The sequence below is a fragment of the Pelmatolapia mariae genome, linkage group LG2 (assembly GCF_036321145.2).
Source record: "Pelmatolapia mariae isolate MD_Pm_ZW linkage group LG2, Pm_UMD_F_2, whole genome shotgun sequence".
In the NCBI taxonomy this organism is placed as follows: domain Eukaryota; kingdom Metazoa; phylum Chordata; class Actinopteri; order Cichliformes; family Cichlidae; genus Pelmatolapia; species Pelmatolapia mariae.
The window spans coordinates 4,901,595-4,923,280 of NC_086228.1; the positions used below are offsets into that span (position 1 = coordinate 4,901,595).

The 21,686-nt window shown below is 42.4% G+C and overlaps 1 protein-coding gene across 4 annotated transcripts in view; it reads right to left on the bottom strand.

The window, feature by feature from the left end:
• unc5a (unc-5 netrin receptor A) overlaps positions 1-21,686 on the bottom strand; it is a 152,966-nt gene that overhangs the window by 58,395 nt on the left and 72,885 nt on the right. For all 4 annotated transcript variants that reach the window (XM_063491187.1, XM_063491177.1, XM_063491167.1 and 1 more), the window contains exon 2: positions 14,513-14,728. In XM_063491187.1, coding sequence (XP_063347257.1) covers positions 14,513-14,728 — 216 coding nt within the window. The remainder of the gene's footprint in view (positions 1-14,512; positions 14,729-21,686) is intronic.

The window sequence follows — 21,686 nt, forward strand, 5'->3', positions numbered from 1 at the left end:
TTATTAGTATTGTGTATTCTGTCTGGTTACAAAACTATTACACCACTTAAGATAATTCTTCCTCATGTGTCCTTTTCCATTGTTAACTTGTAATCAAACACAATAAAAATGATTACTTGGAATGCTAAGGCGAGACGACTTAATTAGATTCAAACCAATTACTTTTTAAACAAAATTTCACATTAAAAATAAATAAATCTGCAGAGCAGGCCACAGCACAATGGGAAGAAGATGAGATTTTTGAGTGAAAATGATTTGAGCTCACCAGTAATGAATAATCATGTACACACTCTGTATTCCCCAGGAGAGCGAAATCTTCACAATGCAAGAAAAAAAACAAAAAAAATCCCAACCTCCACTGCCATATTCGTCAGTGACACAACACTACGCTAAGTGCACACACATTCTCACAAGAATGCAGAGTGCGGAATAAATGACGCTCAAGTTGTTTTTAGTTGCACAGGTGTTCACGGGTTTAGAACGTGATAATGAATTGATTTACAAAAACTTCAGAATAGCTCTTCTCTGCACCCGAGCAAAGACATCAAAAACCAGACATTAAAATCGAGTTTCCATTATTGTATTTCACATTTTTATCTGGTTGCTAGCTACCGTACAAAAGCCAGAACTGATTACATCAAATGGACATTAATTCAAAGCAATGGATTTTCCTATTTACACTGTCCCTCCATAATTAGTTTGCCTAACCTTTCTTAATCGTGTACACACACACTGCACAGAGGCAGTGCTGTGATTTACCACCGTGCCCTTACCAAAGTGCCCTTTTTGTAATTACTCTCCATCCAATATCCTAACCCCGATGATTGGCAAGAGCAAAATGTTCCCGATGCCACAGTCTTCTGGCTGGGAGTGACTGGGACCTGCTCCTTTATCTCCCACATACACCTTGTCCTACTGCGAATGAGAACACGTCGGAGGTGAAGGCCCTGAGCACTTTGCTTCTGCTTCCATTACATTTTGCAGAGTGGGAGGATCTGATAGAAGCTTACCCACATGAAAGCCGTGATAATTTGCTCGGGCTAACATGTTTCTCTCCCCCTTGTCTGACATGGCCTTGGGCACTGAAGTAAATAAGGAAAGCTGCTTCAGGTAAAGCCAGCCTAGCTCCCATCTGGTTGCTGAGTGCTCTGCGCCATACAAATTACATTAAGGCTTCCTCCTCCCTCCTGACGATCTTTTGGTCCCTCTTGGGCCTTTGGCCAGCAGTGTTGTTTCAGTTAGAAGGCAGGAGTTTTTGGTAATCCAATGAAGGTGTGTAGGCGAATGTAAATACTGAGCACAACATCCAGCGTTCAGTAAACAGCCTGGGGGAACGCAGAGGCTAAAAGTCTTTCTACCCAATTCCATTTCTTTCTACATTTTTTTTTTCCTTGAAAGAACTACTAAGATTATAATTTGTATTAATATCAACTTATAGCTTTTGCAGATAATGACTCAGAATGTAACTTCATTAAACATAAATATTATTTACAGTTCTATAAAAACTGCAAATGAAAATCTCTATGTGGAAGTCACATTTTACTGACACTCATGATCATCAGAAACAGACACAAAGTTACACACACAGTTTTTCTATAATTACTAGAGACGAAGATAACAGTCAGTCGTGTCTTTCACAGTTTCCTGTTTGTGAGCAAAACTCCTGTGGGAGTCCAAACGTTTTAGAACACAAAGGGGAGAGCTGTCTGTATAAAAAGCTTATACACACACTCACCAACCACTTCATTAAGTACACCTTCCTAGTACTGGGTTGGACCCCTTTTTGCTTTCAGTACTGCTGTAAGTCTTCACGGCATTGAACAAGGTGCTGGAAACGTTCCTCAGAGACTTTGGTCAATATTGACATGACAGCATCGCACAGCTGCTGCAGATTTATTGATTTAACATCCATGATGTGACTCTACTGTTCCACCACATCCCAAAGGTACTCTATTGGATTGAGATCTGGTGACTGTCAAGGCCATTTGAGCACAATGAACTCATTGTTTTGTTCAAGAAACCAGTTTGAGATTATTTGAGCTTTGTGACATGATGTGCTTTCCAGCTGGTAGCATTTATCAGAAATCAGTACTCACCAGGTCAGGCAACTTTTTCCAATTTTCCAATCTGTTTTCTAATTTTGGTGAGCCTGTACAAATTGTAGCTTCAGTTTCCTGTTCTTAGCTTACAGGAGTGAGGCCTGGTGTGGTCTTCTGCAGCTGTAGCCCATCTGCTTCAAGGTTTGAAGTGTTGTGTGCCCTTTTGCATCAGTTTCCATCAATTGCCTGATTGCCTTCAATCAGCTTGAAGCATTCATCCCTGCTCAATGGATATTTCCTCTTTTTTTTAAGCCCTAGAGATGGTTTTGTAGCTCAACAGCCATTCTATATAGCCTTCCTTCCTTATTCTGATCGGTTTGCCCATGTCTACATTCCTAAATGCATGGATGTAATGGATGGATTTGCATACTCGGGCAAAAAAGACAAATTCAGGACTCAGAAATCTGACAGGAATTATAGGAAAAACTCCTAATAACAACAGTTGCAATTCCACTTAAAATTCACATTATATATTACAGATGTGGCATCAGACATTTAAACAGAACCATATTATTAATTTACACATGACTGTTTCTCTTTCTCTTTGTGCCAGTAATGGAGCCAAAAGCTGAATAATGACAGTTTTGGTGACATTAAAAAAAGGCTGTCAGGCAGGAAAATCCTCTGGTGAATACCAAGTAATTTATTCAGTAATTAAAAGTGGTTAATTATTTGGAAAAAAAGAAGGGAAAACAGCACTGAATGTGCAACACAATCCTTCAGAAACAGTAAATATTTTAGCAATGACATTTGATTAAAACCACAAACTCAATTCTGGTCCTGGCCAAATGTTCACATATAGCAATCAGCTAAGTCAAGACAAAAGCCAGAGTGCACTGTGCTCTTAAGAAATGATACATTAACCATTTATTATTATACCACATCTGGCATGAAAACCAGGAGTGAAGCACAGGGGAAAACACTGGAGAGTGAGTGTCAACATTGTGCCATGTTGGATATACATAACTGTCACAGAATCAATTTTGCCTCAAGACGTATGGTACAAATAATAGCCTCAACTCTTACTAACCTTTCTCCGTGTTACAAGAGCACCAGAGAACAGCAGCTGAAATAGGATGTATGAGGGAGCCTCACAGCAATGAAAACAACAGGGGGTAAGGGTTCACCTTCTCTCAAGAGGCATGGGGAAGGAACTGAGAATGCAGAAAACAAAAGTCCACCAAAGGCCGCCTTCTTACGGTTCCTTCAGGGGTCGTCACAGCGGATCACCTGCCTCGATCTCAGTCACACTAACTCTCTGCATATCGTCCACTATATCCACGAATCCATGAGTTCTGGATTGGGGTCTTCAGTAGTCATAAAATATAATACAAAAAAATAAAAACAATCATATGCATCAAGATATACATCAGTCAATAGGGTTACAACGATGGGCCGTGTGACTTCAGGCCAATTCTTGTCTCAGGTTGGAGGCAAATAGAGACAAACAGACCAAAGGTGTAACCAGGGACTGGTACAGAGCTGTACAGACCTAAATACCAACCCTTCTGCTGCATTACAGTGTGTCCACCACCAGAAGCAGACTTCCACTGGTCTGCTCCACACCTAACCCTATTTGAAATTTTATTTATTTAGGTTTTATGCACTTTTAAGAGTTCTTGGTGTTTTGGCCTTTTTTGTGGGGAAAAATGGGGAGGTGGTAAAAAAAAGCATATATTTCCTGTAGTGAGAGAAATGGAAGCTCCGACTTAAACCTGGAAACTGTTCACAGCCTCAGTGTGTAATCTGTTTAAATCCCCCCCCAACTACCACAGCGGTCACATGATGCTGAGCTTACAAGGCTCTCATTCCAACACGAAGCGCGTTGTTGAGTCCACAATCAAGTATAATGCGACGCATGAGGGGATGAAGCGCTGCAGACCAAGCACGGATTGAGCCTTTAAATATTGATTTCTTTGTTCGAAACCGACTGCTTTAATTATTAATGCTGCGGATGCAAGAAAGAGAATTGTGGACTTTATAAATAACCTGACGCTGAAAAAGAAAAAAAAAAAACTGGGGTGAAAACACAGAGTGGACCTCCTGAGCCTTGTTTAATACCAGAGGTAGCAGATGTTATGAAGGTGGTGTTGGGATAATATGCAGACATGAAGCACAGATGCACAAAACAACCGAAGCGAACCAAATGTTAAGGAGGAACCGATGGGCCGTCTTGCAAGACATTTTTTTCCTCCCCCCAATTTATGAACAAATAATTTAAATAATTCTCTAAATAATAAAGTAATTGGCTTTTGACTGCTCTCTAAATACACGTCGCTCCGAAATCTCTCGAAAGACGCAGGAAGAGAAAAACCATCTTCAAAAGAAAAAACGCTAAAACAACACAAATGAATTATTCATTTGAATCACATCAAATCCTCAAGATTGCTTCCTGATGGCTCCCAGACTGGGACGTCTGCTCCTGTTGTTGTCAGCATGCCTCATTGAACACCTGCTTCAATGCAAAGGTTTCCTCAGGTTCCTCAGACGCTCTTTTTCAGCATTCCCCTTTTTGCCCCGTGTCGTGTGGTCAGCACGCTGACCGCAAACACAGAGTCTAGAAGTGTTACACGTGGGCAGGAAAACGCTGACTGCCGACTCCAGTTTTTATTTCCCGAAACGCGAGGGAGAAAACGTTTGCCTGCTTGTTTTTCACTCTGTCACCCACCCGACCCAAAGTCCAACAGCCTCTATAAAAAGTACACAGGCGATGCACTGTAGGTTTACTTAATGCTTTAGAGTAAATAAATTCTTAAAGCACAATACACACTAGACAGATTTAGATGTCTTTGCTTGTAAAAGCACCATCCCACCTCCATTGAAATACCTATTTGTGACACTTTCTTTCTCTTCTCCCACTCATATTTTACGCAGCACTTCATGACAAAATTGAAGCTATTCTTCTTCCCCTCGCTGCACAAAACAGTCCTTTCACTACAGCACTACTATCCCATACCCGGGACACCCCGCAGCTTTTAGTTTAAAAAGGAGAAAAGCTGCGACTTGATGTTTGTTTGAGGACTGTGTAAAATACCTATAGTGAAAGTCTCCTCGGGGCCAAGCACACAAAGCATTAACTTCCCAGCCACCGAGTTCCTCTGCCTATCAAAAATCTCGGAGGACTATTTAGCTGTCAAGCTCCCTCACTACACCTGCAGCTCCACTATTTTTAAATGAATCTGAGCAAAGCAGATGTTGATTGACACCGCAAACTCCCACTCTGTCTCCCTCTGTCAGCATAACACTAGCGCTTTTCATTTTCCAAAGGATGCAGAGGTAAGTTGAGAGATAAAATTACATTACAGTAGCAAAAGTAAATAAATAAATGTAAAAGTTTACTGCTGAACACCGAACCACCGGGTCATGGATGGAGTTTACCAGCTCCTCTCTGTCCAGTTCTGAGGTACATTATGGAATCTAAGCACATTTGCAACTTTGGCCTCTATTTGCTTGGCACAAGGAAAGTGCGAGTGGTCTGGGTAATGCATGTGCTGCAGCATACAAAGCACATTTTATCCAGATGTCTTGGTTAGGGCAGGAAAAGCTCAGAAGTAGTTAAGAAGGATCCAAGCCAATATTTCCATGTAGCTTTCAGAACCTAGCTGCTTTCCACAAAGGTACCGAGAGCCTTTGAAAATGCATTTTAAATGCCTTTTCTTAAGCATTCACAAAACTAAAATACTTAACACACACACACACCCAGACCAAGAGAAAATATCCAGCAGTGCATTTCCATTTCAAAATGAGGAACTGGCCACAACAAGAGATTTCTCTTTTTTTTTAAAAGAAAAAACAAAACAAAACAAAAACTCCACGCACAAATGCGAGCTTGAAGGACTGTATTGATAACATGTCTATCTTTACCAGACGGCATAAATAAATAACTTTAACGGCTCTAAAAAGAACGAAGCACTAAGACTGCTGAATGCATTCCAACTTCCACCAAGGGCACAGCTTTTGTGAGACTGACAAATGCAAAATTACTTTAGAGAAAGCATGGCGCTGAGCTGACGTGGGATATGTTTTGGTGGGAGGACAAAGGCTGTGCGTGTGGGAGATTGGAACAGTGGTGTTGTTGTTTGACAAATGGTAATTATCTTTTTTTTCCCACTTTTGTTCCACTAATTGCAGTTAATTTTGAAATTTATTATTCCTACATGTCAAGACCAACTTCAAAAGAAACAGACCCAACCAAATTTGAAACTTAAGAACCCCCCCCCCCCCCAACTACTACTTACACAAAGTTGGAGACGCCAAGGAGTGCGGCCTCTTGTATGATTTTATTGGTGGGATCAATCAGCACAGCTGGCTGGTTTTTAATTCAGCCTGCCACACTTTACTCCGACTGCTGCAAACACACTTGCAGTTGTCTCAAGGCCAGACAAACACGGGCTTCAATTAAATCCACTTTGACTCCCCTCTCTCTCTGTGCTGTGTTGCTGTGCTTTGAGAAAGGTCTGCTTCCCTGCACATAAACACGTCCGCGCTTGCGCTCGCTGACCTGCCTGAGAAGTCTAATAGAACACACTGGCAGATGTGTCACGGGAACAATTCACCTTGCCATCTGTTTTTCAGTGCTTCATTGCCAAATCCTTTCCCCTCCGTCCTGCAATCAAGGGCAGGATGAAATACAAGTCCCATTATGGGGAAGCAGCTAATAATGCATTATCAATTAGTCCCCTTGGCTACTGATCGATGCTTAGCAGGTGGTACAAGGCCATTTCGTTCATTTAGGACTATATTGTCCTCTTCCCCACTGATTCTCTTATTTCCTTCAGTTCATTAGATCCTGGCTCGCGGACCAATCAGGCTTTGCTTAAACTGCAACAGGACTGTTCTTCGATATTCTGTTAAAGATCACGTTTAATCACTTTTGTGTGGCCCCAGCACAACTGGGACACCTCTGTCCTGATTTCACCAGAATTTTGACAACGCTGAAATGACAGCGGGCTGGTTACCGCTTTCAAATAAATGCCATTTGTGTAAAAGGAGCTCGTCTCCTCTAAGGCATCCGTGATGTTGACCTATACAGATGTGAGGGAATAAAGAAAAGAAAATGTGTATTACACAGACATGGAGAGTGGGGGAGAATGGGTGGGAGCTGGTGTTAGGGAGGCGACTGGCTGCTTTAATACCACAGATAAGTATTCAGGTATTAAAATAAAGGTTACAGATCATTTAGGCTTAGCCTAGCTTATCTCCCCCTCAGATCAGAAATTAAATATGTCATCACATCACAATCCAATGGAGTGAGTCAAAAAAACCAAACAAAAAACCCCCAACATATTTTATACAAATGAATCCTCTCAGGTTTGCAGACATCAGGGCTAGCCCTGCATTGTCATAACATTATTAGTTATTTTCCAAAACTGGTAGATGGCTTTAAAAGATTTACCGACTACGTCATATGCGGTATTTAGACTTCAAAGGATTGACAGAGGACAAGAGCGGATGCTGATAAACCCTCTTAGGGATGGGTTATAGTCCCTTTCTAAAGGCCTTTTAAATGATTTGCGGTGTTATAAAAAGAGAATATTAGTTTATTAATATCGTGCGTATGACTCAACGATAAACTATTTCAAAAAGTACAAAGAAAGTGTTTGCTGTTTTCTCCATCATGTTCTCTTTTCATTTTCAGGAGCCTTGTCGACATCCGGTTCAATCAACAAAGAAAATATAATCTCCCATCTTTATAAGGCAGTTGCAGAGGTTTATTGAAATAGGAATGTGAAATGCATGTATTTTCCACCTGAGAGGGTCTGCTGCTGGGTGACAATGCGGAGCGTGGATCAAAATCGTTTCCATCAATGCTGGCAGATGAAATGCAAACACAATCAAATCAGCCTGGCCCCATACAACAAGCCTCCGCTCAAATGCCAATCTCCCTTCTCCTCATCATGCGTCTGATGAGAAATCATAGAGTGGGAGAATCTCCTAATCTATGCAAACACACTGTCAGCATTGATTTGTTCGGAGGGGATATGTCTTTATTAGGACTCGCCAGACGTCTCCTCTCGCCGACCTGGGAAAGACACAGAGCTGTCCGAGGCTTCGGAAGCAGTCACAGCCATAACAATTGAGATAAGTTACTGAGGACAGGTAATGAGAACCGATAGACTTGAGGACGGATCGATACTGGACACTGAAACCAAGAGAGGAAGGACAAATTGTGACATCTCTTCTCTTTTCCATGTTCAAAGGAGTTTCTGAAAGCAGCTTCATGTAGGTGTGTGTGTGTTATGAAACACAAAAGGTGCGTGAGCAAATCTAACTGTAACTAAACAGCACACAGTCGAGCCGAGCGCTTCTTCTGTCTTTCCTGCTCTGAATCAGATTCAATAAACAGACCTGTCTGATGAGGGCAGAGGTCACGTCTCCCATAGACAGTTATCCACATGTCATGTTTTCTACAGCCCGAGCCTGGATACTGAGCGGTCTGACTGAAACACGCCGGCACGTCAGACTTGGGTCAGTTATTAATTTAAACCCTTCCAGTTACTTTGACGTTTGTCTGAGCGCTGGGACCGAACATGTTTGGAGTTTGCTGAATATTACCTCTGGTGCGCTGGGTCAGAACAGCTCATGTCAGAAACAGCCACGTATCCCGTATTCCTTCTGCTGCTCCGTTCGGCTGCGTGAAGGTGAAGGATTCATCGATCACTTCTTGGGCTCGCTTTGATCAGTTTTGTTTTTCCATTTGATATTCTTTAGTAACAACAGCATGACCAAAAGCGATTAGGACTGAGGGAATCCCTTGATGTTCACTCGGCGGTAATCACAGCAGACAACGGCAGGTTGCTTCAATGCTTTGAGTGCTTCGGTGAACAGACACGCTCAGAACAAGCAGTCTGCTTCAACTTAACTTATGTCACACAACCTGGTGCTCACTGCTTTGCCCGTTTTCCACAAACGCAGGTCTGTAGTACTAGGATAGGTCTGCGGTATCAATATATGACGTAATCTAGTGATACCTTACAATGACACCACGCGATGACAATAAATCACAACTTGTTATAGTCTAATATTGCAATATATAGCTTACTTAATGATTTGCAACATTAGAAGTCTACACATTAACATTTTTAAAAGGTATAAAAAAAAGTTGAGTCAAATTTACATGCTGGTGCACAGAATGTAACCACGTTGCTCCGTCCTATTTGACAAATAAGAATTGCTCTCCAGTTTAATAGATTTAGAGCTGTTACGCAAATTGTTTTTGGTCCAATACAATCTTATCTCTTCTTTCTGCATGCAGCTCCACGTGCCTCAAACCTCCCACAGTTGCTCAAACTTTGGAAAATGTTATCTCTCTCTCCCCCATCTCTGCACGTTCAAATCGCTGCTGCAGAAAGCGGGCACCGTCTCTTCTAGCTTCTAGTTTAATGTGCTAGTTTAAAATGTTCAGTTGCTATTGAGAAGTTATTGTTTCAGATTTGACTCATGTGTATGGACTTAATGATACCATATAACAAACACTATTATTGCCTATCAGCGTGTTATAACTCTATTATTTGTCATATATATAGTCAAGTCTTTAACTTGCTAAGTCTGCATGTCTTAGCCAGAGCATGCTGCAAAAAGGTTTCAGTAGGGCTCTGAGTGAAACTCCAATAATAAGTCAGGTTAATGTTTAACTCTAATTTCACCCTGATAAGTTTCACTGTCGATTAAAACCTTTTCCAAAATACTCAAACGGGCAAAGAAACATTTGGGGGGAGTGGAGGTGTTTTTCTTGGTTAATGAATAATAAATTTTTCACACTTACGCTGACAAACAGCTTAATTAATTACCTTTTTATTTATTTCTGTACCAATATCACTGGTGGTGGTTTTTCAGACAGGCAAGTGCTGGAGATTAACTAAAGGTTCTTCAGTGAAAGAAAACAAAGGCAGGAAAAAGCCGGCAAAACCAAACTAGGAAAAATAATTACCAAATGGAGAATCAAAGGTGTGGAGGCAAATGTGGAGGGAAGGCTCAGAGATGGATGCGCAGTAATAATGAAGCGCAGGTAAACTATAAAGCAATAAAGCAGTAAGAAATGTAGTAATCCTTCAAAATATAACGGGAAGAGTTGTGGACCACAAAGTCACACAGACACACACAGTATTTTTATTCTCCGCTGATGTGAGAGAATGACATCTTTAACGACTGACATATTAGCGGACAATCCCCTCACTCTTATTTTCAGCCGCTTGATCCTCCATTCCCTTTATGACCAGAATCTCCAGCAGGTAAAGAACTGCTTCACGTAAACTACTCAGATCTCACCAAGCCTGCACAGCACAGCAACCAGCTTCTACCAGCTGCAGTCCAAGAGGACTCGCTGGAGAGGCAGCTGATTAAAATGTTCAATTACAGCTCGTGATATAAAATGATATGAAACGTTTGCAGAGGAGACCCTTAAAAGCCTGCATGCTTTTTGAGTGTGTACACAGGTGCACACGTGTGCAACCAGGACACAACACTGATGCTAACAAAATAAATAAATACATCAAAGAGTCCAAATCGGTGGTCAACACCGTGCATGCTGTCAAAGTATACAAGGGAGGCACGAAAACATGAGAAAAGAATGGAGAAAAATCGACGGACAGTGCAGACCACGACAGCGGGCCTGCTGCTTCTTTCACAATCAAAACTTCAAACTGCATGTGTGCCTCATTGTTGAACAGCCACTTATCCATCAAAGACTGGAAGAAAAATCCCGTCTGAATAGAGGACAATAAGCAATAAATCTGCACAACATCTCCAACAGTGACTCTTGATTTTGATGTGTTTGCGTGCAATTTCTATTAATTTATTGTTGCAATTAAGCACATCCTTTTCATTTGCATAAGAAAAGAAAGGAGGACCCTTGACAAGAATGCTAATCAGCTTAAACCGAGGCTGATATCTCAGGAGCTTTCTGACAGCTTTTGGCTGATCGTGTGGCTATTTACATCTCTGGCCTTCTTAATAGCAAAAGCACTGGGTGCAAAACACGGGCAGGAGAAACTGCAATCAAGCAGAGAAAGGTTCAAAATTTCTCTCGAAGAAATGTGCTATTTTGACAAGATGATTTTCCCCCCTGCTCCACCAGGTATAAATTGTCAATCAATTTTTTTCAAGTTGGATACCAGTCCAAACTCCTCATTCCTCCCTCCTTAAGGCAGGATGTTGATATCGGGCAGCTTCTGGTGTGACAGAAGTCCTGGTTGCTTGGCAACAGGTACGAGTTTAGAGTCCAGTGTGAGTGTGACATCCAGGGTAAGAACAACCTGACAAGCCTGTGCCACACACACACACACACACACACACACACACACACACACACACACACACACACACACGCACGCTTTACCACTGTTGGATGTGTGCACCTTACACATTTCTTGCAAGAAGTGGGATTAGACGGAGCCATCAGTAAACTCCTCGGTGCAGTGCTGACATTAAACAGCACAAGTGTTTGAGAGATCGATGCAGGTACCTTGGAGCAGCCGTACCTCTGGACAACCACGCGTCCTTCATAACTGCACAGCTCCACATATGAAACATCCCTCATCAAAGGCAGCGGGACTGCAGACTGATATTCGGAGCTGCGAGGAAGCCTTGGAACTTCTCAGGGTTTCTAAAGACCGAGCCCCTCGCTTGCTGCGGGGGGTCTGTGGCACCCAGCACGACGGATTTGTTTCATAGACAAATAAATGCCAACTATAACGGCTCATAACGACATGGCAAATGGTCCATCATCATTAAACGTTGGCAGAGCAACATCGCATTAGTAATGTTGTTCCCCATAAAGTCAGCAGTTTATGGGGCACGTCATGTTCTTTTTAGCTATTGACAAAACTATTCATATCCTGCAGATCAAAGTTAAGGAGCAGCCTCCACAACGTCACCCGGTGCTCGCTGCATATCAGCGATTGTACATCATCCAATCAGCGTGTCTATTTAAATAAACAGGTCACTCTCAACTTAAGACGCACTGTTCAAACTGATCGGAGATCAAGTGTGTTTCTAGCTCTTATAAAAGTGGACGGGGGGGGGAAAGAACAGCCATTATAAATTGGAAGGGAGAAACAGGAGCAGATATTGTGTAAAAATAGTGATAACACATTTTCTGACAGCCCATCCAGTCAGACACCGAGTTAAAATAAGCTAAAGAGACATCACCTATCAGACGTCTGAGAGGGCTGGCAGGCGGGGGTTTCAGACGGTCTGAAATGCAGTGTGGACAGACCATAAATTAAACAGAGAAACCCAAGGTTATACAGGTAACCAGGAACATTGCTTACATGAATACTTATTTTAACTATGTTGTTTAAAGACGCTGGCCCAGTGGCTTTACTAAAGAATAACAAGTTAAATTAACTGATGATTTGTAATTGGCCGATTGTCTGAGCGCATAGGGCTGTTTGTCCAGCTGGGCTAAACTCCAGCCCACGTCAACCTCACTGGAAAAGCATTTAGGGGGGTGGACGGATGAATGGAAGGATAGCGACAAACGACGTGATAACCAGAGAGTGTAACACTTGTGTTAACGGCTTGAACAAGCCTGAATTTCAAAGTGATCAAAAGCTAGAGGCCACTTTAAAAGTTTCTAGAGCGCTTGTGTTAATTTCAATTTCAGTCGCAATTTTCGTGTAATTATTCTAATTAATTATCTCTCCTTCTGCCAGCTGCACTGCTGCCACACTTTTCCTTTTTCTACTTTCTTTTGTCACGAGCACGTGTGCCGGTAAGGAGCTGCAAAGAAACCAGTGTACACGTGAGAGAAATCTGCAGCCAGGTTTCTCTGATATTTTCATTTTCATTAATAATGTTTTTAAAAGGAGATTATTGGACAGTTATTGGCTGCGACATTATGAAGTTTGTTTACAGAAAAGCAGTAAAACCGCTGCACGTCACGGCTTGCTAAGTGTTTGCATTCACCCGTGGCTAGTAGATGTTGACCATTTATTTGAGAAACTAAAAAAAGAAGCCCTTTTTAAAGCACTTCCATTCGTATCACTCCGATTAACAACTGTACCAAACTGTGAGAGCAGAGCTGTTAACACAAGAAGGGAAATCAAATTTTATCACTGTTGACTCGCTGAGAATTTCTTCCTAATGATGCAAATCCACAAGCGCTCCCTTGTGTGCTCATTTTTTTCCCATCCCATTTTCAGCAAAGAACTACAATCAACTTTTCATACTTTTTGTTTTGTTGCCATTATTTAAAGACCCTGATGCCAAAAACAAAAAACAGAAAAAGCCAAAACAGCCCGCCATCGACAGACGGCGTGTGAGTGACAGCGAGGTTGTGGGACATGACAGGAAGAGCTATAAACAAGCTGTGTACCTGGGAGAATTTGAAGTTTAAAATCACCAAACATTTCTCAAAGATGCTCATGTTAGAAGAGATCATTAGAAAACAAAAACAGGAGATTTGTTTTATTAAGAAAAAAAGAAAAGAGCAGAACGGGAAGGGACAAGCCTGCACGTACACCAATCAAAGCCTCGTTGTGGGAAAATTTTGGAGACTAGATCAGACGTCCTCACCTACCGAAGTGTCAGGCTGAATTGATATCTAGACACTGAAAGTTAGATAAGCATGCCTTTTTTTTGTGCCTACATTTGCCGAGGTGCTGAATGTTAATTCCGAACCCTGTAGCCCAGATGGATAAAATGTTAAAACTGTGAGCTCTTCATCTTAAAACAAAGCGGCAGTGTTTGCATATGAATTAATATATTTCTGATTAAATTTCTCTTCAGAGTTTCCTGAATTCCCTTTGTGTCTGTGTGAAGAAGCCGACTGATGTGCCTATCTTTTCATGCATCTCTCAGTTGTTGCACTTCATCCGCTTTTCAAACATGGCTTTGCTACGTACAGCCAGCCACAAGTGCATGCGTGCACGTCTACCCCCCCCACCCAACCACGCACCCCCAGAAAAACCTGTCACGGCCACGTTTCTCATTCCCAATCAGTTGTCAGGCTTTAAATGAGTGGTTTGAATTTTGCAGATCGCTGCTGAATCACACCACATCAGTGTCATACATGTTTATGACACTGATGGTGGAGGCGGGGGATTGCAGCACAACGGAGAGAAAAACAAACAGGTCTCCAAGGTGATCGAGAAGATTTCTGAGACTGAAACCAATGTGCTTATTATGAGACTGGCAGGCTAAATAGGCTGGAGGATGAGCCAAGAGCCCGATGGAGCACAGTAATCACTGGCAAATTGCAAATCCAGGTTTCAGCACACAAACACTTTACATAATGATTCTATGAAGTTGCACATGTCATACATCTGTAGCAGACAAAATGCAAAAAAAAGAAAGAAAAGAAAACTGGCTCATATCTGGGTTGAAACACTGCACAGAAGGAGTCCCAGTAGAGGCAAAATTCAGTGAAAATTTGTTATCTATGTGGTTCACAGATTTTGTGTCTGGTGTACCTGTTGCTGGGTCAACAGTCCGTTCAATCAAGTGGTCATCTTGGTGAACCCACTCGCCGTTGCACTTGAAGTAGATCTGCGTGGCCGGGGTGGAGCGACAGGTCAGAGTCACCGGCTTGTTCTTTACGATGTACTCGTCCTCCGGCTCTACCAAGAAGTGAGGTAACAGGTCCGAGAAGGCGGCGGGAAGCGTTGCCGTGGCAGCGTGCTCAGAACCTTGGAGGATAAAGTTGAGGAAGGGGAAGAAAAAGATATTCAGAGAGATGTCAAATAAAAGTGAAAAAGAAAAGCTTTCAAAGTATTTCAAGTTGTCATGAAAGCAGGAGCTGAACCTTGTCGTACTTCGTTGTTGTGACTGCTTGACTGGTGAGCGAAAACGCAAGAAAATATCTAATGCAGGGATTGGGAGTCCTTGGTGAATTTGAGCTCATACATATGCACACGAACGAGGCAGAAGAAGACAGAGAGAGACAGATGGACAAAGAGCAAAAAAAGAGACGGAGCTGCGTGGAGCAGAGTTGGCAGTGACGGAGATCGGCCTCGTGTACTCTTGGCTGGGTCGCGGGGATAGCAAAGTCCATGTCTTTACTCCAGCTCTTAATCACAGCCCTTTAACATCACCACTGATGGACCATCAGCCATAAATCCCCATCTCAACGACTAGGCCACTTCACACTGTGTTATACGGTTCTTCAACCGGGACTCTAACTCTACCCACATTAAACACGACAGGGCACGAGGCAGGGAAGGTTGATGACTGACAGCTAAACAGCCTGTTAACTTAAAATCACTTCCTATATCCAGTAGACGTCTTTTTATTCCTTTAAAATCTCACATGACATATAAATGACATGTAAAGGAAGGAGGCGGGAGGGGGAGAGAAACACCTCGGAGATACGGAGCTGTCCTTGCTCGGATGATGCCACAATTTACGGCAGACTTCTCACTGAAAAATGTGCTATCCAAATGCTGAGTGACACAAAAGAGCCTGCAGCGCACACATCCTTCCTCCATGAACACACTTTCTCGCTCTCTCTAAACATATTAGCCTTGCGCGAGAGATAGCGAGAGGACACAGAACGGAGTAGAAAGAGGGAAATAACCTCTTTACACCACCGACACTCAAGGGAGACCGGTAAATCCCAAAATAAAACCCCTCTAAAAGGAGTGCGATATTAATTTACTGCCCTGAATCCAATATGGCTGACAAACCAGGCATTAACAACCTTCTCCATCACTCCCTGCGCGGAGGGAGAGGACGGCAGTCCACATCTCACACAATGAAAACGCCAACACTCGTGCTGACCTCTTCCGCCCCCCCACTCCTGTCGTCCTCCCTCGCCCGGCCTTTGTTCATCCTTACAGCTTGCCGATGCCCGGGTCAGGGATAATATTACATTGCATCATAAATACCAATCTTCAGATGAAGACATTATCTGTCAGTTCCTCCCCCACTACCCATTATATTAATGTCTCTCTTTCTTTCCCTTGTACCCCTGTGTGCTGAGTTGCTAATTTATCAGGATGAGATACAGTGAGGCGCGGCGCTGCTGCTGTCACTGAACCCCATTAATGTTGCGTGTACATGTTTAACTCTTAATGAAAACTAAATGTTCTGTGTCCAATGAACGACATACATCACTTGCTGACACGTTGCCATTTTCCCCGTTTTCCTCATTTTCCGAACACATTTTCTTATTGCATGCATTTGCAGAGGAAAAAAAAAAGACAGCTTTCTATTCGAGCGCCTGACATTACTGACTGCGCATGCGAGTGTATGTTTAGGCCACAGTTCATCTTGAATGGAGAATATAATTGCTTTAAAGGAGAGCCAAAAACTTTGCTAATAAACAGCGTGGGCCCGGCAGGTCAGGCTGTTTGAAAATGTGTTGTTCCTAATGATGGCCGGTTCTTCAAGTGGGCCTGATTCCAGCTTTGTGAATACGGCCATTAGCCGGCTGGGCTGACCCCCCTGTACTCCCTGCAGACCGAGGACGACAGCTCACTAAAACAGTAGGCGAGACTCACCTCGCACCTGCCAGGTTAATCATCTCATAGAGGACAGATGATGTTGAAGCAGAGTGAAACCGAAGCCACCCGAGAAGGCTGACAAGTTGTGAAATGACTCGACGAACTACCGATGTTAACTCGCCACTGACTTCCCATTTGCAAGGGGTCACATTCAGAGCGAACTCTCAACTTTTGATGATGTTGCCAATTTGTGTTTTTGAGTGTGTCACAAGGGGTGCAAGGGAGGGCGGTTAGCCTTCCGTTTTAGTGCATGTGCTTTAGGTTAATGAGGTTAAACACGTAATTTCTTTTGAGAAGCAAATTGTCATTTTATGGAAGAGAATTCAAGTCACGCACCGCTTTATGTCAAACCCATAATGGAGGGCTGATGCGTAGTAAATTGGCTTAGATTATTGTCACGACACAACATACTTCAAAGTCAACGCGCACACACGCGCTCGCTCACTCGCACACATAGGGAGTATCAGCCACTTAACTGACTTCTTGCGGGTCAGTGCACAAATCAAGACGTACAGCCCTGCATTATATTCCGCTGAGTGTGATTGGCTTGGGCCGCTGTTAATTGTGAAATGCATCCGAGCCCATTGCCAGATCATTCTGTACGCGCGCAAACAACAAACAGTGGATGCTAAACGTCTCCCTTGTTGATCATACAGCCATGACACTGATTTAATTGCTACAATATGGTGGATGAGTTCCTGGGGCCAGGCCACTGTTTGGACTCCTGCAGATTTTCCTGTAAAGAAACCAGGATTCTTTTTTCTTCTTCTTTTTTTAAAATTCTTGTCATTTTTAAAAGAAACACGCCAAGTTTTGCCCTGATATTTGTCTGCAGCTGCTTTTCTCTTGAGAGGCAATTCAAAACACACAACCTCAAATGCACACACACAACAACAAGGGTGCACCAGCTGTCAGTGTGCTGAGCCATGATGTCCAGGGCAGATTTCTTGCTTCACACAGACCCCATGACTCATCTGTCCTGCTGACCACATCAACTCCCAAGTCAGGGGCTGAGCACATTCACATGAGGATAAGATGATAAAGTTGTTGTGATGCCGTCAGAAAAAAAACAAAACACTTATAACATAAAAATTTTAAAATAAAAAAAATGAAATAATAATAACAATTATATTCCTGTAACGACTGCAACTATATATGCTTGTTTTATATTATCACACAGGATCAGATTTTGCAGCTTTGATGGTAACACAAGACCGTTACAATCTTCAATACTTCATAATGATTTCTACTCTAGTGTCACTTACTTTGCAGGAGCAGGCTTCTTTTTTTCCTTCGTATACACAGAAAGCTCAAGTCTCTTTTCTAAACAAAACCCAACATACTGTAGATGTGCCCCGCTTTTTAAATTTTGCTTCCATCTACATGAAAAGCAGAAAGTGACACAGTGCGGCGATGTCAGCCGGCGAAAAAAACAAAACAAAACAAAACAAAAAAAAGGAAAAGAAAAACGTAGCTGGAGAGGAAATAACCCTCTTTTGTGTTTCTCCCTCACAGCACCAACACATCATATGCCCTTTGGAGCCAATTACATTTTTTTTCTCCCAACATCATGTCCCTGAAGTAAAGCATCATTGAGCAATCACTGGGCATAATTTACATCAGAGTGATAAACAGCAGCTATAACAAGTGTTTTATGACACCATCAGTGCCTTACGATGTCCTCTGAAATTAATTCAATTAAAATTACAATCCAGAATATTATGCAATTTCTTGTTTGGCTATTAACAGCAAAGCTAAGATCAAATTTGTCTTGACCGCTTTGTTGGTTGATGTTTTCCCTCCGAGTGCCTGGGTTTGTACGAGTGGGTTTCCGGACTCTCTTAAACAACCGAGTGTCTTTATTCAGTGATCGCTCTAAACGTAACGTATGTACATAATGATTCTGGGAAGAGAAGCGCTGATCACGTCGAGTTAGAAATGCTATCTATATGCCCGGCATTTACATCGAGAGTGAAAAATGCAGGAAAACGAAATAGGATGAGTGCGGTGATAGGGGGGGGTGGAAGAAAAAAAAAGCTTCCTCCACCATCATATATAATCTGCTGCACGGCTGACTGATGTATGTTTGTCCCCAGATGAGAAATATTTACTCCTCCACATGTCTGAGGATTCAGAGTACATTTTTCAATGAGACAAACACGCTTCAACAAGCACTCGAACCACAAACACAGACTCATTTGGTATCAGAAGCATGCGTGCTCCCCGTATACTGTACACTTACACGCCATCCTGGAGCCGAGACACATATATGAACCCCCAAAAAAGTGCATGTACGCAAAAAAAAGAAAAGAAAAGAAAAAAAAAAAAGACCACAACAATGCAAAAGAGCAGACGAAAACAAAAAAAGCTGCTCACAAACAGCTTTGTCTTTCAATCAATGAGAGGTGCAGAATTATGCATGCAAAAAACAGAAATGCTAAAAAGCAAAATCACACTATGCAATATCCCTGGTCATTAAGGTCGGTCTGCAAAACAATCAATTACTGTCAGCAGATATCCACCAGTATAGAAACTGCTTTCATGCATTAAATAAACATGTACTAGCACCGGCACCTACTGCAACCCAAACTTGCATCAGCATCAGTTGTACGAGGATGCAGAGGCTTTAAAACTATATTAATAAATAAGAGTATGAAGGACAGAAGGAGAATATGAGCCTCGAGGAGGATGAATATGTAAATTGTCCTCACGCATGCCACATATGACGTTATTACAACCCCCCCACCCCCCACCCCCACCCTTAATTGAATACAAAATTGGATGCTGAGCATATAGCGGTGATGCGGGCCCTTGCACATGTGTTTGCATATATTCATCCTAGATACTAATAACGTGCTGCCCACAGTGCTCCCGAAGAGAACATTTCCATAATAGATGCGCTTCTGAAGCTTCAATCTCATCGTCAACTTTGAGAAGTGCCTTCAAAAGCCGGAGACATAAATCATCATTACTCAAAAAACAGGCGTCTCTTTGTTTATGTGATTAAATGCTTTTGCTTGTTTTGTCATTAAACAGTTTGTCAGTAGAAGGAAAAGGAGGGGGGGAAAAAAAGAAAGAAAAACAAGTGTGGAGCTGTTGTGTAAATATGGTGCACAACAACACCATTAATGAGCCTTACACCTTTGAACAGGAGCCTACACATTTACTTATTCCGCTTTGTTGATTCTTATTTATCAATTTTCCTTGTCATCTATTTGAAGTAACATCTCGGCGGGAGTTGTGGTGGTGGCGATGGTGGCGGTGGATCTAGGCAGGGAAGCAACTCTGTGCCGTCTAGCACCGGCACCGGCTCTGACACCCCGCGTCAGCCCCCCACCTCCCCTCGCTTCAGCTCACCTTTCAAGGCGACGCCGTCATGAAAGGCGCATTTGCCTCGAAACCTATGAGACCATTTTAAGTTTTCTGTCAGGGTAAAAGAGCTGACATTTTGAGAGCGCAGCGTAAGTGAGAGCGCGCTGGAAGTTGAGCGACTTGATGCGAGGATTTCTTGTCGTTGCAAATGTGCAGTTTGTGCAAAAGGTGTGTGAATAAATGGCTGAAAGTGATGCTTAAAAAGGAGCAGCACAGCTGGGAGGTGGAAATCTGCGCGCAGAGAGAGTTTGGGATTTTAAACAGGCCCGTGGTGATTCCGAAATCACGTTCTTATTGTCGCAAGTGCCGTTGGCGGCGTGGACTGAGGGTCTCCAAATTAGACGAAAACATGCATATTCATTGCTCGAGTGCCACAGCTGATGCTTTGTGGCCATTCATTTCCAGATGTTTCTGCACACAATCCGGTCTTTGGGCTGAATCGGCCTCTCACACAGTCACTTCTTATATCAGTGGTTTCATTGCTGGCTGTAACTTCACAGTAAGATTATTTAGCGACTGCACTTACTTGGGTGTGTTACTCATGTGTGTATGCGATCCTCTTTGATTACAAATTCGAGTACACAGGAAATTAAGCACAAGAGCACTTGGCCATTTTGTAGGAAAATGAGTAAATAAACTTCTGATCCTCACCTTATATTAAGGCCTTGGTTTTAACTGAAAAATACGTAATTCAAAAGCAGAGCATTGCAAAGATCAAGTTGCCTTATTACTGTGAGTAGAAATGTGCTCTTCTTGGAGCATTTATGTCGAAAAATTACTTGAGCTCCCCCGAAACAGCATAAAAGGCAGGGGAAAAAAAACATCATTCAGAAGCATCTCTAACTGCTTTTCAGTGTTTGGAGTAAAAAGGTCACTTCAACCAAGCAAAACATACAACTGAGAAAACAATGAAAGGCCAAAGATCAAGTACTTTAAAAAGAAAATGAAAAGAAACTACTGAATATTTTTGGAAAATTCAAAAACTAAAAAGCTGAGTGAGGAAAAACGGTTTTTATTGCTTTCCTGTAAAAGTCTGCACAAACACGAGACACGCTTGACAGATTTGGCTCATTTTAGAGGAACATCCAAAACGCCTTGCTGTAGCAAGACTCGCAATGTAAAATGCCTCCCGATTCTTCAAAGCTTCACCTGTTTGGCACTTCGGTGCATGATGTTTCTCAAAAGAGCCACGGAGATTTAAACACATTTGACTTAATAACTGCACACAATCCTCAAAGGAGGTAAAGACATCCACCGCTGGCAGGAGGGGCAGAGCCAGTCGCAGTCTTTGCCATGCGAGGCACGCGCTCGCTTGCGGATTTGTCGTCCCCTTGCGCTTAGCCGGAAACGAGGTTATCCAGAAGCAAGTTGATTATAGGACTCGGAGCAGGCATTGGGAGAAACGGAAACGCAGACGGAGAAGTAAAGGAGGCCTTAAATCTTTGAAATGGAAGTTAGGAAATAATGAGAGGGAGGAGGAAGAAAAAGACAAAAGACAATTTAGATTACCAAATTAATCCTTTAATTACCAGGTATGCCTACAGCTAAAATGGAATGTTTCACACACTGAATTTTACAAGGGCAGAACAATCAGGAAAGTGAGCCAGGGTGCCATAATTATCCAAAACTATAAACTTAAGAATAAATAAATAAATACAGAATGGCGACATCGACTACTGGAGGACAAAACTAAATAAAGTGTATTAACACCCAGCTTCAAACCCTGCTGAGGTGATGGAACATAATTCTTCCATCGGCATTCAGTCTCATT